The 17,717-nt window shown below is 41.2% G+C and overlaps 1 protein-coding gene across 1 annotated transcript; it reads left to right on the plus strand.

Moving 5' to 3' along the window:
- Positions 1 to 14,429: 14,429 nt before the first annotated feature.
- On the plus strand, positions 14,430 to 17,478 carry DCUN1D3 (defective in cullin neddylation 1 domain containing 3). Its single transcript, XM_009810324.2, has 2 exons — positions 14,430 to 14,935; positions 16,945 to 17,478. The coding sequence occupies exons 1-2, from the start codon at positions 14,505 to 14,507 to the stop codon at positions 17,426 to 17,428; spliced, it is 915 nt and encodes a 304-aa protein (XP_009808626.1). The 5' UTR covers positions 14,430 to 14,504; the 3' UTR covers positions 17,429 to 17,478.
- Positions 17,479 to 17,717: the final 239 nt, after the last annotated feature.

Raw genomic sequence — 17,717 nt, forward strand, 5'->3', positions numbered from 1 at the left:
TTAATGTGTAACTGTGGTATTAGTGTTTTATTTGGGCTAGCAATGGGAAGAGAGAACATCTGACTACTGGTGTTTCTCGAGTGCATCTGAACACCGCTGCATGTTTCCCTGGTAAAAGATAATCCTCACAAAAGGTAACATAGTCCTTTGGTTAAGACTGCATGTGGAAGTGAAGAGATCTGACTTCATGTTTTTGTCAGTTCTGTAGTTTGTCTTTAAAATCTTCCCCACACAGGTGTGTGTTAGTGGTCTGTGGAAAACCTTCATAGCCCTTTACATGAAAGGCAGCACGCAGTCCAAAGCAAAGATTTTCTGCACATCAGCAGAAAAAGGAGAGCTTGTGATCTGTGTTGAATTAGTTCAGATTTGCGAAGTACAACTGGCTTTACAAACTTACTGCAAATATCAGCTCTTCTAATGATTTCTAAAACTCTGATTATTTTCTAATAGCAAGTTATATGTAGGCATGAATAGTTACAGTCCTTAAAAAAAATCATAGAACTATTAATGGGGGAAATTACAGCTTGGATGCTCAATGTGATGCTTTTGAAATTGCTTTCATCTTGAGACTGATAGCTTGCAATATGATCTGTAATCAGCTCCTGGATCTTTAAGGCTGGGTTAGGTGCCTTCTCTGCAGAGTTTCTTGCTTTGTTTTGGAGTTGAACATTGTCATGTTCATAGTAAATTCTAACTGATTTGCATCAGTAGTTCTTATAACTTGTTAGTCTTGGAAACTCTCTCATAATTACATCTTGCTTCCATTTAGTGTGAATTGTATTTAAAAAAAAGGTGATAAGATGAACTGAAGGAGTGGCTTTGAGAGAAAACTAGGAACAGCTCTTTTGGAAGACCGTCACTGAAATTAGTTAAGAAGTATATATTGAACAAGAGGGGCTGCCAGACAGTTTGACAAACTTCTAAGATAAAGGGCCTTGTTCTGACAACTTTGTGTGTGGATGAGGAAGAGGCTTGGTTCTGCTGCTTTCATTTGTTCAGCTTAAGGAACAGGAAGAATCCTGTATGTGGTGTGTATGTGTATTGGGGTAGGGGAATATAAAGTAAATGGAAAAGGGGTGAAAGAATGGGGGGATAGACTTGACTCTTCTGAACTTGCATGACTCTTCTAAACTTGCATTTCTTCATGGCAGAAAAGGATGTAAATGTGGTTTGGATATAAAGAGAGGCACAGCTGCAAGTTGGCAGGAGTATGAGTCCCCCAGTACTGCTCAGAACTGTCCCACACTGTAGCACTCTGTTTGCTTTATTAGTGTTGGGGAAGTGTTGATAAATTTAATTTAGAGCCTTGGAGAACTATAAAATCCATCGGGGTGGGGTTTCAGCAGTTTGTAAGAACTTGCAAAATGCAGAAACAATGTTATTGTTCCGTTGGGCACAGGGGTCTGTAGTAGTGAATGTAACAGGAAAACTGCTCTGAGTAAGAAAAGGCTGTAAAATTAAAGGCATGGGATGTTAGAAAAAACAGTCCTTTCTTTCATCCTCATTCTTAAAAATAAAGAAGGAGCTGAAGATTGGTAGCCAGAATTCTTGAAGACTGAAAGAACAATCTGTAAACACTTGAGGGACTTGGTAGTCACAAGAAGATAAGAGGGAACCCCCTGAACAGCCTTCATCAGAATTCTCCAGCTGGGCTCCTTCTCTCTGGCTGCTTCTCCCTAGGGGTCTGCATCTTATCTCACTGGCTTCCTTTCCTCTATTTGTCTCTGACTAATAGGCTTTGTCTTCTGGTTACTGGAAGTCTAATAATTTCTTTTGTCTCTTCCCCCTTCCTTCTTTTAAATGGCTGTAATGTTTTGCAGATTATCTGCATTGGTGACATGGATTAATTGTATACTTGACTCGAAGTTATTCAGCAGTAATGACATAGTAACTTGACTTGAAACAATGGTAATTTCATGGCAAATGTTCAAGGCAAATGTTGCCTTCTGGTAAAGAGCCACCTGCAATTTACCCCCTGTAAACATTTGACATGAGTAAACTGTGCTAGTTTTCTTGGTGTCTTCTATACAGTAAGTTGTCTCAAGTGTGTCTTTTGAAACAGTCAGCTATCTCTCTCTTCTCTACCCGCTGCCCCCCGTGCCACTCCCCCTCACCCCCCTTTGACTCTAGTTTGAGTCAGGGAATTACAGATCTGGGCTGAAGCCTTCCCAGGGAGTGATCAGAAAAGTCAAGACTTGCAGACGTGCTCCCATCATTCACTTGTACCTTGACTTCACCCTTTCATGAGAAGGTTTTGTGGAACTGCTCAGCTATCGGTAACTGGCTGTTGGTGAGCAAGTCTGAGAGCCCCAGGGGCGATGGTGGCTGGCAAACCAAAGGGGAGCTCTGCTTTCCCTTGCACAAATGCCTGTGTACTTTATGGGGACATAAGGAGGTTCTCCTTGTCACATGTGGCTTTGGTGTGACCGTTTGGTGATGTTTTTACATTCTGATCACAGTATTAACCAGAACAAAACAAATAGGGGAAGAGAAAGTGAATCAAAGCTTCTTGCCTAAAAGATAATCTGAGAACTAACCCTTTAGACTTGTTTTGTGTCCATTTTATCCATGTGTCTTGGGGGTCAGCTCTCCAGTCCGATGATCTGCATGTTGAAGGAAGCAGAAAATCGGGGTTTTTAGGTAAGGGTTGTTTAATTGCAATGTTTTGCTACTAGAAGAGTGATGGTTAGGGGACTACTTAGCTTCTAAGTATTAAAGAACTCCTTCACAGAAGTAGGAATACTGTAAAGAAACCAACAAAACCATAGGTGGTAAGATAGGAATCCAGTAAAGAGATTGAGCTAGTATAATCTTCTGGTGTCTCAGAAAGAATAGTTATAAATGCTGTTCTGTCTGTGACATCTGTTTTGTGAAAGACAAAACTTACTTAGCAAAATGTGAGAATGCTGTTACTGACCTCCTGTCACAGTTTGTTATTCCCAGAAAGTCAGACTGCCAAAGAGAGTGTGACAGTCATAGTTATTTGTTGTCTCACTTTTCCTATTTAGTGAACATAAGTGGTTTTTTTAACCAAAAGGATTATGTGCTCCTGAAAAATACCAGTCTTATTTTTGCATCCATGTAGTAGCAGAAAGTGACAATTTTTAGTTCTTACTCTGAAATTTTTTAGTGTAATACAACTTTTTCTTCTGCAACTTTGAAACATCTAATGCAGTCAGTCTTATCCTTTTGTTTTAAAATTGAAAGGGAGGGAGAAAAATCATCTTAATGCCTGTGATTATGGGAGGTGTGTGTAGCGTATTGATAGACTCACAAACACAAATGTCCTAGAACTTGGTTTTGGTCATATGCTGACTGTTCAATATTTTAATTGCAAATGAGCCTGTACAGAAAGCCTCGAGTACTCTGGATCAGCACATAAATGGGTGGTCTGGAAGTGCCAAAGATCTGATGTATACCAGCTTCAGGCAGGGTTACCTGTGCTTGCAGTTAGTGATTATGTCTCATGAAGCACAGGGTGGATACCTACACACCTTACGTCTCTTGTGAGACACAGGACATCAAGTAAAATCAAGAATGTGTGAAAACTTGTTAATAAAATGTGTGTGTTGGTTGAAGCTGCCACCAGATTTCTCAAGGAGAGCTGAAAGTCTTTGTTGTAACTGGTGACTTAAGTTCAAGTACTCAAAGGAGCTCCTTTGAAGCTGTTGGTACAGTTAACATCTAAATACTGCAGCATCCTTTGTACAGTGTGAAGTGTTAGTATCATTCACGGTAATAGGGAAGTCAGGACTCAAATCAGTAGAGAGAACTGGGGTCTCTGCAGGTGGCTTTGTGTATTTTTGGCTTTAAAAACTGCAGTCAGTTTAAAAATCCAAGCATATGCTCTTAAAGCACTTTCAGATGTCAGTCTTTTCACTTAGAACAATTCTTTGTACATAACTTAAATATGATTCTAGTATTTACGTGGTCAGCTGGTAATGAAGCTCCTACACAACTGCATTAAATGAGTGATTCTTCTGGCTGGTGGCCTGTAAACTATGTTGCACTTACCGAGATGGCTAGCAGGCCTTCTGTAAACTCCGTATGAGCATCTGCTGCCAGAAGTGGTCTTACGAGGTGGTCTGGCTGTTGTCTTCAGACTTGTCCCTTTGCTGCCCTATTAGGAGGCTGTATGGGTCACACAGCTGCTTTGTGCTGGAGATGGGACACTGTTAAACAGAGTTGCTGAAAGGACTTCCCTTTTTTTGTGTGATTGGTGTGTTTTCTTCATTGTTGAGAGCAGTAAGAAATATAAAGTAATTCACTTATTACTATTAGTTTAAAGTATAACTTACTATTACAGGAATCACTTGATATATACCTGAATTATATTCAGCTGAACGTAATGGATGAAGGTGCTTTGGCCACTTCAAGGTGAAGTCTGCTAGCTGAACTCGGTGCAAAAGAAAATCTGTGCACGCTCAGCTCAGTTTAAAAGTAAATGTTTTTTTTCCATTGCAGAGGGGATTGTAGACTAAGGTGGTTTTTCAAAGTTATTCTGATTTGGCTACAGGATAGTTGCAGTTTTCTGTAGATTAATTTATGGAATTGACTGAGACAGAGTAAGGTAAGTATTTGTAGCACAGCTACTTTCAGATGCTTACAGCGGGATGCATGTGTGTCAAGTATCTGAGGGTCATGGTTTCTGTTGGTCCCATAATCTGCACTTTTGCTGTAGAGATGTGAACTGGTTGTGTCTGAGCACAGAGTAGCTCTTCCCCGGCATGTGCTGCTTTAATTATTCATAATACATACCGAGGTGCTAAAGGTCTATCATGCTGTGCAAAAGTTACAGCGTACCCTGGAAAAATACTGAAGGATTATTCTTTTACAACCCTTTGCATGTTAAAGGGTAAAAAACCACAAACCCTCATTAGGTGACGATTTGCTTTTTTTGTAAGTGCTGGACCTTGAGAGTTGTATGGCCTTTGACAAGGATCTCAGGGGAGGGGGGAAGCTTGATAGTTTTTGAAAATGGATGGAAGTGATTTGCTCAGTGACTGAAACTTTGTTTTTTGAAGGTGGTAGATTAAACTCATGCAGGGTTTGAGTTATGTGCAGTGAAATAAACGAGTTTGTTCATGTCCAAGTATGTAGGAGATAGGGAATAGGGTGGAATCTGGTTGGAGTTCTGGTTTTAGCTTTACTGAAAACCGATGGGAGTATCTTGAACAGTTATGTCATTTGGCTGTCTTGATTTCCCCTCTGCCCATTGTCTTGCGCATAGCCTAAATAGACTTCTCAAAACAAGTACTGCTGCTGTGTGAATTAGTTCATCGATTTATTTACATTACAGAAGCACCTGAAGGCACCCTTCTAAGATTATATGCTGTTTAGCTAACTGGACTTGGGTTTCCTCTGTGAAAATACAATAATCCTAACAAATCATTCCACCCACCTAATAAAGCAGCATGAAGCACATAATAGGAAAGGATTTAAAACTTTTCGATGGGGCCAAGTGGAAAGACAATGAGAAGCAGTCGATAAGTAAGGTATTGTGTCGTTAGAGAGTGAAAAAAAAAAGGGAGGTATTTGAGGATGATGCATGTGCGTCTGCTGAAAATGCTTCTTAAGGAATGTTTCTTCATGAGAAAAAGTAATAAGGTGCTTTTACGCTTTTTTCCCTATCATTTTTCACATTATTATTCACTTTTTCTTAAGCTAGCCTTGTATAATTAGCTGCACACAGTGAACTACAGATCCAAAACATCTATTCCATTTTTCCTTAAGACTACCTGTTGCAGTTTGAACATGAAATGTGGTGTCATGCCCTGTGTCTTAGTAGGGTGCTCTTCAAGAGTGCAGAAAGCAGGTTTTTTCTGCCCGGAGTCTTGAATGGAAAATCTCCCTTGACTTCTCAGCCCTGGACTTGAAGTGACAGCGCTCCACGTTGAGGTGTAGTTGTTTGTTAAGAGATTTTTGCCTGCTTCCTGGTGACCATGGGGCTTCTTCTAGGAAGAGGTTTGGTGATAGCTTTTGTTCTTGGCACTGAGAGCTGGCCCAGCATTATGGACTGTAGACATTGTGAAGCAGTTTCTGAATCTATTGTTACTTGAAATTTTTTTTAGATATTTTTTGTACCTGTCCCTCTCTTCCCTTCCAAACTAGTTAAGCCTTTCCAGGTCTTTTTCAAAGAAGTACGTGTTTCATTTGAGAAAGTATTCAGGCTTCCAACATACGCATTGTCTGGCTCGGTTTTCCCATTGACTGCCGTTTAGTCTTCTGCCAAGTGGCAGCCGAAACTGTGCATGGTCCCTTTTCATATGTCTTCATAACTAGCTTCTACTCTGATACCAGTGTGTTCTATAGAGACAAACTTTACGTAGTTTGAGTTGTTTCCAAAGCTCAAAGTGAGGTTAATCAGAAATAGTTTGTTATCCCGATTTGGAACAGATTGACAAAGTTTCCATCTGTATGCCCCCAGAATCATAACCTGGCTGTAGTTCATTGAAAGGAGCTTGAACTGCAGGAAGCCTGACAAACTAATAATTCATGTTAACTAATTGCAGCAGGACTTTCCTGCTTTTAGACTTCCTCTTAAGTAACTTTGCATAGATGTATTTCTGCAGCAGAGGTGCAGAGCAGATCTGTGTGACAGACTGGTGCTAGCACAGCGCTTGATTAGGGATATGTGGTAAGGTGTCTTCTGGGCTAATGAAAGCCCATAACGTGCCCATTGTGCTGGAGTCAGAGTGCTTTTGCTGAGAAGGTTTCATTGCAGGTTATGACTTGAAATAAGAAGTTTCCATAACGTGATGGCTTTGCTGACTGAAGCTTTGTTTATGCTTTAATGCTTACGCACCAAGCGCTTTGGTGCTGTGGTATAAAACTTAACTGCACAGTAAAATCTTCCCCATGCAGAGTTGATCCTCTCGATTTCTGCCTGCTGAAGAGGTAAATGGTATCGCTAATTCTTCACTGATTCCGCACAGAAAAGCAAAGAAAGTTGCCTTTTGTGAGAACACGATCAGCTCTTACCCCTGGAAAAGCTGCTGAGGACAAGTGTTGAGAGCGATAGCAGCTTTGGTGCTGCAGTGTTCTGCAGCGTGGTCCTCCGTGCACCAGTGCCCAGGAGAGCCGGTCGCAGGGGCAGTCAGACACAGGTGCACAGAGAGGCAGGTGAGCAAAACAAAGGTCTCTAATCCTGAGGGTGCATGCCATTTACTTACTTATTGTCCCAGTGGACTGCTGAGTGGGATCGCTAACAAGGGATGCAGGCTGTTTTCTGAGTTACTGTAGCGTGACACTCCTCCCATGCCAAGCAAGGGGGGATGCTTGGGGATTGTAGCATACAGCTGTACCTTGCAACCCTGACCCAAGGACTGAATTAAAACTTGTGCCATGAAAGTATTAAGTATTGATGCTTCTTTCCACCCCCGCCGCAGTCGCCTTGTGTGATTTAGGATGGAGTCAGCCACAACGCGTTGCTGTGCTATGATAGCCTTTAAATACAGACTTGAAGAGCTTGTTTTTTTAACTGCTAACTCATACCAACTTTTTATTCCACGTCCATAATTGTGTTGTCACAGAAGTTTACACTTGCTTACTACATTAAAAATTAAAAAAAGGTGAAATGGGCAACTTGGTAGAATAAAAGTAATAAGAATGGGGGAAGAATTGTGGCTGGCGGTTCTAACAGATGTTAAAATTTCTGGCTCCAGTCAGTGTGTGTGTACAGGTCAGCCAATGTGGAGACTGCTTCAAACAACCTGAAAAAGTTTGGCTTTTGCTGGGTAAGGCTGAACTCCATCAGATTCAGTTTCTTTTGAACTTGAAATAAGTATTTGCTTCCAGTATGTGCTGTAGTCAACTGGGAATGTAGATTTGGTGGATCATAGATTTCTTCCAAAGAAATACAACTCTGTTTGAAAAGTAACTAGTTTGTTCTGTAAAGTTGCCATGACAATGGCTTTTAAAAGGTGAAGTGTAAGATGTTGCCTCTCCTCTATTTAAGCAGGCTCCTGGGGGAATGAGGCTGCACAGCACCCTGTGTCCCTTCCCGTCTCTTCTTTCCTCCCCCCATGATTTATAAAAGGAATTACTTAGTTGCAGGGGGCCAAAAGAAATTAACATAGAAGTGCCAGATATTACATTTTCTTAAATTCTTGAAATTCATGGGATGCTATGGTCAAATAGAAAGAAATCCAAGCTGGTACTTCCACCGCGAGAAAGGCAGGAGCTCCTCTGTCCCTGTACACATTTAAGCTGGCTGGTGGCCGTGCACCTGCACGGGGCGGCCCTTTCAGAAGGAGTGTGTGCTGGAAGAGCTGTGAGGCCGTTGTGGGGGGCAAAAGGGTGGTTGTGTGGAAGATGAGTTTCGGAAGCAGAGGGTATAAATCCAGAGTGAAGTAGGCTTTTTGGACTGTTCATCTCAAAAGTGAACACCTAAAAATGGTTTAGCGGAGATATGTTTTTGCTCTGTGTGTGTGTATTACGGGCAAAAGTACCACTCCGCAGTTTCTAGGGGTTTTGAAGTGTTTTGGATGCCTCTTTCCCTGGGCTTTTAAAAGCTTATTTAAAAGCTTTGATCTGAACTAGGTTTTATTTGTTGGTCAAATTTGTCCTAATCCACATATAGGACTCAAGTTTGGGGAAAACTCAACTTACGTGGAGACTATGTGGGATAAGAACTTGTTTCATAATTGTCTTTCTACATCCATTCCCTACTTTCTACTGAAGAAAGCACTGAACAAGCTAATGTTCCCACTTGTTTCCTAAGAAGTAGGTCTTATGTAAAAAGTAAGTATGCAGAAAGGCAGCTTTTGATCACCTGTCTGCTCCCTAGATGTACTAAGAGCTGTAAAAACAAGATGTTTTAGTGTTTCTGTTAGTATGGTAGAGCAGAGGAGCTTTGCAGAGCTTTCTTGTGTTTTTTTTCTAGATCAGATACAGACAGAGGTGTTGACTAGGTGCTGTGGTTGTAGCTCTTGCTACACAAACCAGACATACCTTTGTCTGTCATCTTCTCTTCAGAGCTTCATAGTTATATAGCAGAGCTGGGAATTTAAGAGAAGCGAAGTTGAGCCAGCTCAACTGAACATGGGAAAACAAACATGGAAAAGAATGTGCTAGAGAATGAAAAAAGAGAATTACTCTCTAGGCCCAAATTATGCTTTGCTAGGTAGCAGCTGTCTGGCATTCACAGATTAAACAGCCGCTTAGCTAACATGCATCGACAATGATAGCATGCCTTCTGTTTTGCTTTGAGTGCATGAAATGAGGAATTAACTCTCCCATGCTGAAAGCCATGAAAGTATCCGGAAGTGTGTGTTTACTCCTAACAAACATTGGAACTTGTCTGTTTTATTCAGTACCTGATCTATGCTTTATATGACAATGCAGAGTTAATGGTGTTAATGCTACTTTGTAAGTCAAAAAGTGAAGTAGTTTTTTAAAATTACTCTTTCAACGAAGGGATTTTGGCTATGAAGGGTTTTATTAAATGCATAGTTGCTTCTGAGTGATTTGGTGCATTTTATGGTTTCCATAGCCTCTTCTAAACGTAAAGATTTGTGTGGTCTTTTGTCTTACAGCGTTCCATGTGGAACCCAGGGAGCCTGAAGGAGGCTGTGAAGCTAGTGGAATGATTCCCTGTGTAGCTGAAACTATGTAAGTATTAGATGTTTGCTTACAAGGTCACTTGCCCAGCATCAACTGTTAGAGCAGCGATTGCTTCTGGTTCAGCAGTGGCAACGACCCTCTCGTGCCTCTGTGTGTATCTGTTCAGAGCTGGAAAAGGTGGGGCACCCATGATGCTGTTCCCTACTCAGCTATTTTAGAAGTCATGTATCCCTTTCCACTGAAAGGTAGATACTGCATAGTGAAATTCTGTAAAATTCTTACAGACTATGCTCAAGTGTTTGCAAAAAGTTGAGGCTGGGTTGAGGCTTAGTTAAGCTCTAGCAATGTTTTCTTTGCTTTAGCTAGTGAACTGCTACTTAGGAAGGAATTTAATGGTTGGCTGAGCTCTGTCCCCTTTTGTTATGAGATTTCCTAAATGTCTTGGAGGTGTTCTTGAATGTATGGAGGGTTCTTTCCTCTTTACTCTTGGTACTTTCTGCTTTTTGAAACTCATTGTAAATACCTTCTGACGCAACACTTCATTAAACAGCATAATGCTTGGCTGTGTTTTGTTATTCTCTGGATGTATCCAATAATTTCTATTACTACAATAATGTCAGTCATTAAGGGAAAATACAGGGTTACTTAAATATCTCCTTTGCATCTTCTCTCCTCCTGCCAGCTCTCCCCCACTTCAGTGCTGCCATTTTCAATTGTGCTATGGTGTGCTTGTATGACAGAGAATTACTACTGAGTCACTTTGTTGTTTTACTCCCTTCAAATCTTGGGTTACTTGTGGTCTGGTCACTTGAAAATGGAGAAAAACTAATTTCCGTACAGCACTTAAAAAAGCTAAAACAACACACCAAAAAACCCTACAAAAAAGCCCCAAACAAAAAGCTCCACCAAGCATTAGCAAGGTCTTTCCAATCTTCTCTAGGTTTTCCGTTTGATGTATTGGGCAATATGGTCCTACACATCCTTTGTTCTTAGAGGGTGGCTTTCCTTTAACTGGCTGTATTCACCAGCACTAGTCTTCCTGTGTTTCCAGTTGCTTACTCCCTTCTAGAAAGGAGCAGAGAACATCGTTGTTGATCTCTGCTTTGTAGTTCCTGTTATGTGGAAGATGGCCTCATGGGCATCTTGGTGATTCATATTTACTGTAGGTTATTGCTCAATACTTGTCTGAGTAATCAAACTTCTTTGAGAGTACTGCATCCTGTAGCGCTGAGTACATTCCAACCTTAGCCCTGAATTTTGATCTTTTTTAGAATGGCAAAACTAGTGGTCAGCGCTGCCTTTTGGGTCTCACTGTTACATTGTACAAGCCTGTTACAGTAATTTTGCTCTTGGGAACGGATCCTTTTGGGAATTGGTGTTTTGCCACCAATCCAGTATAACCTTTGGGTACGTGAGAACTTTATACTTGTAGTGCCCGATCCAGCTGGGAGGAATATCCCTGCACGTCCTCGTGCTCACTTAACTGTAATCGGCAAGACCTAGGCTTTGCTCTACCGTTAAATGAGTAGCTCTGTTCGCTTTCCTGAGAGTGCTTTTTCATACTCCTTGAACACTGAGTTCAGTGCAATTCCTGATGCTGCAATTGGATCCTCTCTCCAGCCTTCCTTAACAGAAGGGCTGAGTTCTCCCACTTGTTTCTATCTCCTTCCGAGGCTCTTGTTCCTTTCATGCCTTGAAACCTGAGTCATGTAGGAAGCGGAGGTGACTAGTAAGTGAAGTGGATCCAGCTCAGTGAAGGCATTTTATAGAAGGGTAACTGATGGAGCACCAAAAGACTTTTCTCTTACAAAACCAGATCCATGCGCAAACTGCCAGCAGATGCAGTCTGACTTTTTTTTTTAATCTGGCTTTGCTATTTTTGGGGTAGAATGCTTTAAAGTATCTGGCATGTGGCATCAAGTTTCATGTAGTAGAAAAGTGAGGAATTGCAGTAACTGTACTTCAGTATCTTCTAGCATTTGTTCATAACAAGTAGGATTGTGCTCTGAAAACCTCCTTGGCAGGGAGGAGGAAGGAAGAACTCCGTTACCGCAGGGAAGAGCGGTGCTAGCAGAGCCCAGGCAGTGGCTGTTCAGGAGCAGCAGTCAGCTCCTTGTAAGGCAAGTAGGTTGGAGCACAGAAAACGTGTTTGTTAGAGGGGTACACTGCGGGGGATGTGGTTAACTTGCACTCTGTGGGTTAATGCTACTGTGCTCTCCAGTGGTTTTTGGAAACAGCTGTTGGGACACTTCCTCATATACAGGTGTTTAATAATGCTGGCTGGCTGGCCTTCCCTCTATGTATTGCAATGCTGTCTTTTCATGACAGCAGATGACAATAAACCCCATCTGTTTCATCATACTGGTGATGTCACTTTGTAGACTTGAATATTAGGTTATCATCATTAATACAAACCGTTGCTTAGGAAGCATGACAGCATGAATCACTTCCATTAGGAAGATTTATGGACAGAGTATGTAAGTTAGTCTTGCAAACTGTCTGGGTTTTTTTTAAACTTTAACTTGGGATTCCTAAAGTGAATTGGATTCATCTCTGTCTGTTATGCTGCATGTGGTTCGACTACTACCAGCTACTTTAGAGGAAAGTACCGTTCAGTAATAGGCAGCTATTCTTTAACCTGCCCATAGGGAAAAGCTATTCTGAATCCCCGACAGCTAATAATTGCTGTTACGTGTTTGAGCAGAAAGTTTTATAAACTAACTAAACTCTATTTTAAACTCTAATACTATAGTTTTTACACAGGATTTTTTTATTCTGTTCCTTTACTTGCATGCTTCTCTCTGAAGAAAAACTTAGCCAAAGTAGTGCTAGCTGCCTTTGAGAAACTGATGGAAGAACAAGAATTAGTGTAGAGTGAGCATTTGAATTCTGTTGAATTTAAAGGAGAAGAAAAAAAAAGTAAGGTTGATATCTGGGAGTTAATCACTAAGCAGTAATTTACACTGCCTGATAATATCCTCTTTGTTCTGGTGTGATGAAAAAATGACTGGTGTAGACTGGAGAAGACAATGATGCTCAGACGCATGGCAGCACAGGAACCAGTGCCAGGCTGTACTCTGCAGTTCAAAGAGCTGTGAAGTACTAAGGACCAGTGAAATTGTCTTTTGGGTTGTTTATGCGGAAATGCATGCTTTAATGAATCCTTTAAAACACAAATGAATAAGAAATTATTCTTGAATACATTAAATTGAACTTTACTTGCCTATAAAAATGATGCTATAAAGTTAATCTTTAAAACAGTTTGATGAAAGGATGTACCAGATGTTTGTTCCTTCTGCTGCTTAAAAATAGGTTTGTTAGTTTTGTTTGTGGGTTATGGGCTTAAGAAAAGGGATTGGGGAGAGGAAAGGAAACCAGGTACTTGTAATCAGCATCTTGGCTGTTGTAGTTGTACTGGCAAAAAGATTTTTTTTTTTTTTTTTTCTTACAAAACTGCATATGTGCTGTTTTGCCAAAACAGGTATAATGGCTGAGGGAAGATTTATGTTTGTAATCCTAATTTCTGGAGAATTCATCTGTACTTGATGCTGCTGTTCCAAGCTGGTTTACAGCTTAAACAGGGGTTCGGTCTCAGAAAAGCTTTACTCAAGAAAGAATACAGAAACACTGACATGACATCTATTTTATTTCTTAATTTTTAATTTTTATGTCTTTTCTTTCTTGTTCTAATTCTGTAACCTGGAAGCAGTAAACAAAGACAAGGCAAACCCAATTTTTATGTTTGAGGCTTTTGCCTAACTGACAGTGGAGAAGAAATGCAAATAAGTGGGTAAAGGAGGAATATGATAAGCAATTGCTTTCTTGGAGGTGATGTTTCTGAGAAATGGCCTGTCCACGGCGTGGCTGCATGCTGATAGGATAGCGTCAGAGTGTTAGTTTGGTTTTAATAGGGAAAATTTAGGAAATTTCTGTGGGTAAAATATCTTTTCCAAATATGCAAGGCTTTAACATTGTGATTTATGAAAACAGAGTATGATTAAATCATTGTGGCATTTTAATTTTGATTTTTTAAAAAAAACTGAACTGGAATTACTACTTCTTATCTGCATGTGTGTCTGTCTGAAAAAGTTTCATTAAAAAGGCCCCCTCCCCCTGTCTGTCTCGTTACCTGAAGGGAAGAGCCCAATTGAAACAATGAGTAATTCCCAAACACCATCTTGCATGAAAAGTGAGTGTTGTTTCCTTTCTGCAAACACAATTTTAAGAATAAAAATCTAGATTCCAAACTGTTCAAAAAAAACCAAACCCACAACTCCTCCCCCACCCCCCCAAAAAAACCCCAAAAACCACACACACACACACACACACACACACCCCGCCCCAACCCCCTTTTGCCCATTTGCTGAAGGTACTCTAAATCTACTGCTTAAGTCTCTGCCAGGTTGTCCCATCAGTGTCCCCTTCCCCCCCACTGCTTTGTTTCAGTGTTTTATATTCCATATATAAAATGTGGGTATACTTTTAAAAACCATTTCCTTTAAAATATTTCTGGGTTAGAGTAGACTGTCTTGATGAAGCCTGTACATGAATCAACCTCTTTGTAACCTATGTTACAGTAAGAATTTTAGGAATTTCCTTTATTAGGACCCGTTAGTATACTGCAGCCTCTGAGTGAGCTGCATTGATTTCTAGGTAAAACAGCCTGAAATTGCCTGAAATTTATGGCATGTGCCAACCTTCGGTACACTACTCCTTTTCAGTATGCAAAACTTAAATATCCTGAAATCGGTCTCTTACTGGCAAATGTTATCCCACATTTAATACTTACAATATTCTTTGTGGAGAAACAGCAATTTGACTCTGAAACTGTTTTTCAGGTTAGTTGACTGCCGCTAATGGCATGGTGAGATGTGTTGAAGAGCAGCTGCGAGGGTGTCCGACGGCAAGGGGACCGCTCTAGAATCTGGGCTTGCAACATCATGGGCCAGTGTGTCACGAAGTGCAAGAATCCTTCTTCTACCCTTGGCAGCAAAAATGGGGAAAGGGAATCCGGCAGCAAGTCGCATAGTAAGAGAAGTGCAGTCCACAAAGACGACCATGGTTCAGCTTGCGGGAAGTCTTCAGGAGATATACTTGTGAATGGGACAAAGAAAACGGACACTGCTGTAGAGTCTAATCAGCCTCCAACATTTTCTGGAGATACAAAGAAAGACTCTGTTTCCAGCGCAGAAGAATCTTCGCTCCAAAGGATAGGGGAGTTATTTAGGAGGTATAAGGATGAACGGGAAGATGCCATACTGGAAGAAGGAATGGAACGATTTTGCAATGACCTCTGTGTTGATCCCACTGAATTTAAAGTGCTAGTTTTGGCTTGGAAATTCCAGGCTGCTACCATGTGCAAATTTACAAGGTTAGTTCTTGTAGAACTTGTAATTATTTTCATATGTTAAAGTATATCCTGTCATCTGTATGTTGGAGAGACAGCCTCATTAGCTTCACTTACTTATTTCTTCTAACACTTGCATTTTGATCAAATTAATTTCTACCACTGCAGAAGGTAAGCTTTGTATTGTTGTCTTTTCCCCTTCCCCTCACAGTGGGTTTCAGAACCGAAAATGTGGTTTTGGACATTATGCTGCTAATGATGAACAGTGTAGTAAGATTCTCTAGACATTCTTATATTCTTGATTTACCAAAAGCATTTTTACTGTATCCAACATTATCCTGGTGATGAGATTGGACACTGAAATTAATTTTTGCTTTAAAGTAATGTGAGATTCCTTAGTAATTGCTACTAACTCTGTTATCATTCTGTGAAAGAATGACAGACTGCTTCCTAAGAATTGTTCCTGTCCAACCAGTGTTACACTTAATGTCTTTTTCCAAGAGTAATCCTGTTAAAGCATAGAGAGGGAAGGAAATGCAAGGTTTTTGACACTGGTAGCTGTTTCATACTGGCTGACAAGTGATTAGTATTTAAAGTGCTGCCTGTCCTTCTGGACAAGGGGGTCAGTCAGCAGGCTTATAGCATGTGTGATGCTACAGGAAACGACAGAATGGCTAAAACTTATCAGGAAAAAAAATACCAAAATTCAAAACTGCAATAGCCCCCCCAACTTGATTATGAACGTCCAGGTAAGAGCAAGTAAAGACTTACTAGAGGGACTTGCTGAGAGAGAATGAATTTTTTATTTTTTGGTCTGTCTAGATTGGTTTGTGTAATGCTACCTATTTTTTCTCAGCTAAAACTTTCACAATTACTTTGGTGTTCTGAGCCTTGAACCAAGCCTCTGCTGTGCACTGAACACAGATATCTTTTTCCAGCATCGTCAGAGTCTTTGTGGATGTGGGTGTGTGTCAAATGGATGAGTTACTCTGGAATGCAAATGTGGGTTTACGGGAGGCTGATGGCGCAGATATTTGCTAAGGTGGTAAAGGAATTGCAAGTCGTGTCTATGATTCTGCACAACCACCACAAGTTTTATTAACATCGGTTTGATTTTCTTGGAGAGAGCGAATCTAGTGGTGAGAGGTTACCTTGGTTTAAGGGCACGCTCCATGATACGGGTGCTGATCGACTTCTTCCATCAAGGAAAGCAATGCGGTCTTCCGTTCTCCTGAGTGCTGCCCCATCTCCTCTCTTCCCTCCAGCCCGTCCTGCATCAAAGTCTGCTGGCTTTGGTTAACGTTGTCTGGTTGTAACACTTGCTCATGAGCATTAGAGAAATCAGAGCTAACCATCTACCCAATTGGCCAGATTATTAGTAGGCTAATTAGTATAGGACTGGTGCTTCGAGCAGTGTTTATACGTTGCGTTGTAGCCTGTGTTGTGTGATGCCGTGCTCTCTACCACTCTCTTGGCAGGTGCCTTGCTGACTGCCACCGTTGGCACCCTTTTTATTTTGCAGGCTGGAAGAGCAACCAAAAACCACAGGAAAGCCACCAGTAAACTGCTCTGTCCATCAAGAACAGCTTACCCAGAGCATGGGCGTTTAGACATGGGCAATATTGAATCAAGCTGGTTTATATATGGTGCTTCAGTGTGTAAATGTGTTGTTTTCAAACATTTGGCATTTCTTCTGTGGTAAATTTTACTCACTTTTTAAGGTGAAAGGCACTGGATGTGGTAGTATTGAGTAGTCAGAAAGCCAGACAGCAAAATCTTTTGAATGCTAACAGTGCCCCAGCAGATCTGAGCGGTGTGTGTGGTTCCCCAGGCCATGAGGAACTTCTTGGAAATGTCTCTCTTTCCAGTAACTCCTGCTGCCAAAATCTTTGTGCCACCTGGGCTTAAAGCACACCTTGTCTTGTCCAGATAACCCTCTTCTGATTTGATGTAGCTGAACGGAGATGGGAAGCGTTCAGCACGTGAGGTCGGTGGGAAGTGCTCACACTAATTCCTCTTCTCTCGCTTAATAGGAAGGAGTTTTTTGAAGGCTGCAAAGCAATAAACGCGGACAGCATTGACGGCATTTGTGCAAGGTTCCCCAGCCTCTTAAACGAAGCCAAGCAGGAAGATAAATTCAAGGATCTCTATCGTTTCACCTTCCAGTTTGGCCTGGACTCTGAAGAAGGACAGAGGTCGCTACATCGGGAAATAGCCATTGCCCTTTGGAAATTAGTCTTCACCCAAAACAAGCCCCCCATTTTGGACCAGTGGTTACACTTCCTAATCGAGAACCCCTCAGGAATCAAGGGAATCTCCCGGGACACGTGGAACATGTTTCTAAATTTTACTCAGGTGATTGGACCGGACCTTAGCAACTACAGTGAGGACGAGGCCTGGCCGAGTCTCTTCGATACCTTTGTGGAGTGGGAAATGGAGCGAAGGAAAAAGGAAGAGGAAACCAAATGTATTACGTCTTCAGACACAGAGGGCCTGTGTGTGGAGGAACAGACTTAGCGGTGTCGAAGCAGCAGTGACAAAAGCAACCTGTTGTCCTTCATGAAATGTAAACTCTGGATGTTTCTGGAAATTACCGAGGCTCCAGATTTTTCTACTTTACACCTTTTTCTGCCTTGTCTTTGAAAGGGCTCTAAAATGCTGTATCATGTTTTAGGCACTTTCTTAATTTTGGTTATTCCTTTTATTCTTGCCCTGAAATATTTGACCCTGGCTACAGGTTAAGCGTTTTTTGGGTTTTTTTTAAGACTTCAGATTAGTATAAGTAAGTCTGATATTTCTTGCACAA

This window comes from Gavia stellata, chromosome 18, assembly GCF_030936135.1.
Source record: "Gavia stellata isolate bGavSte3 chromosome 18, bGavSte3.hap2, whole genome shotgun sequence".
Lineage (NCBI taxonomy): Eukaryota > Metazoa > Chordata > Aves > Gaviiformes > Gaviidae > Gavia > Gavia stellata.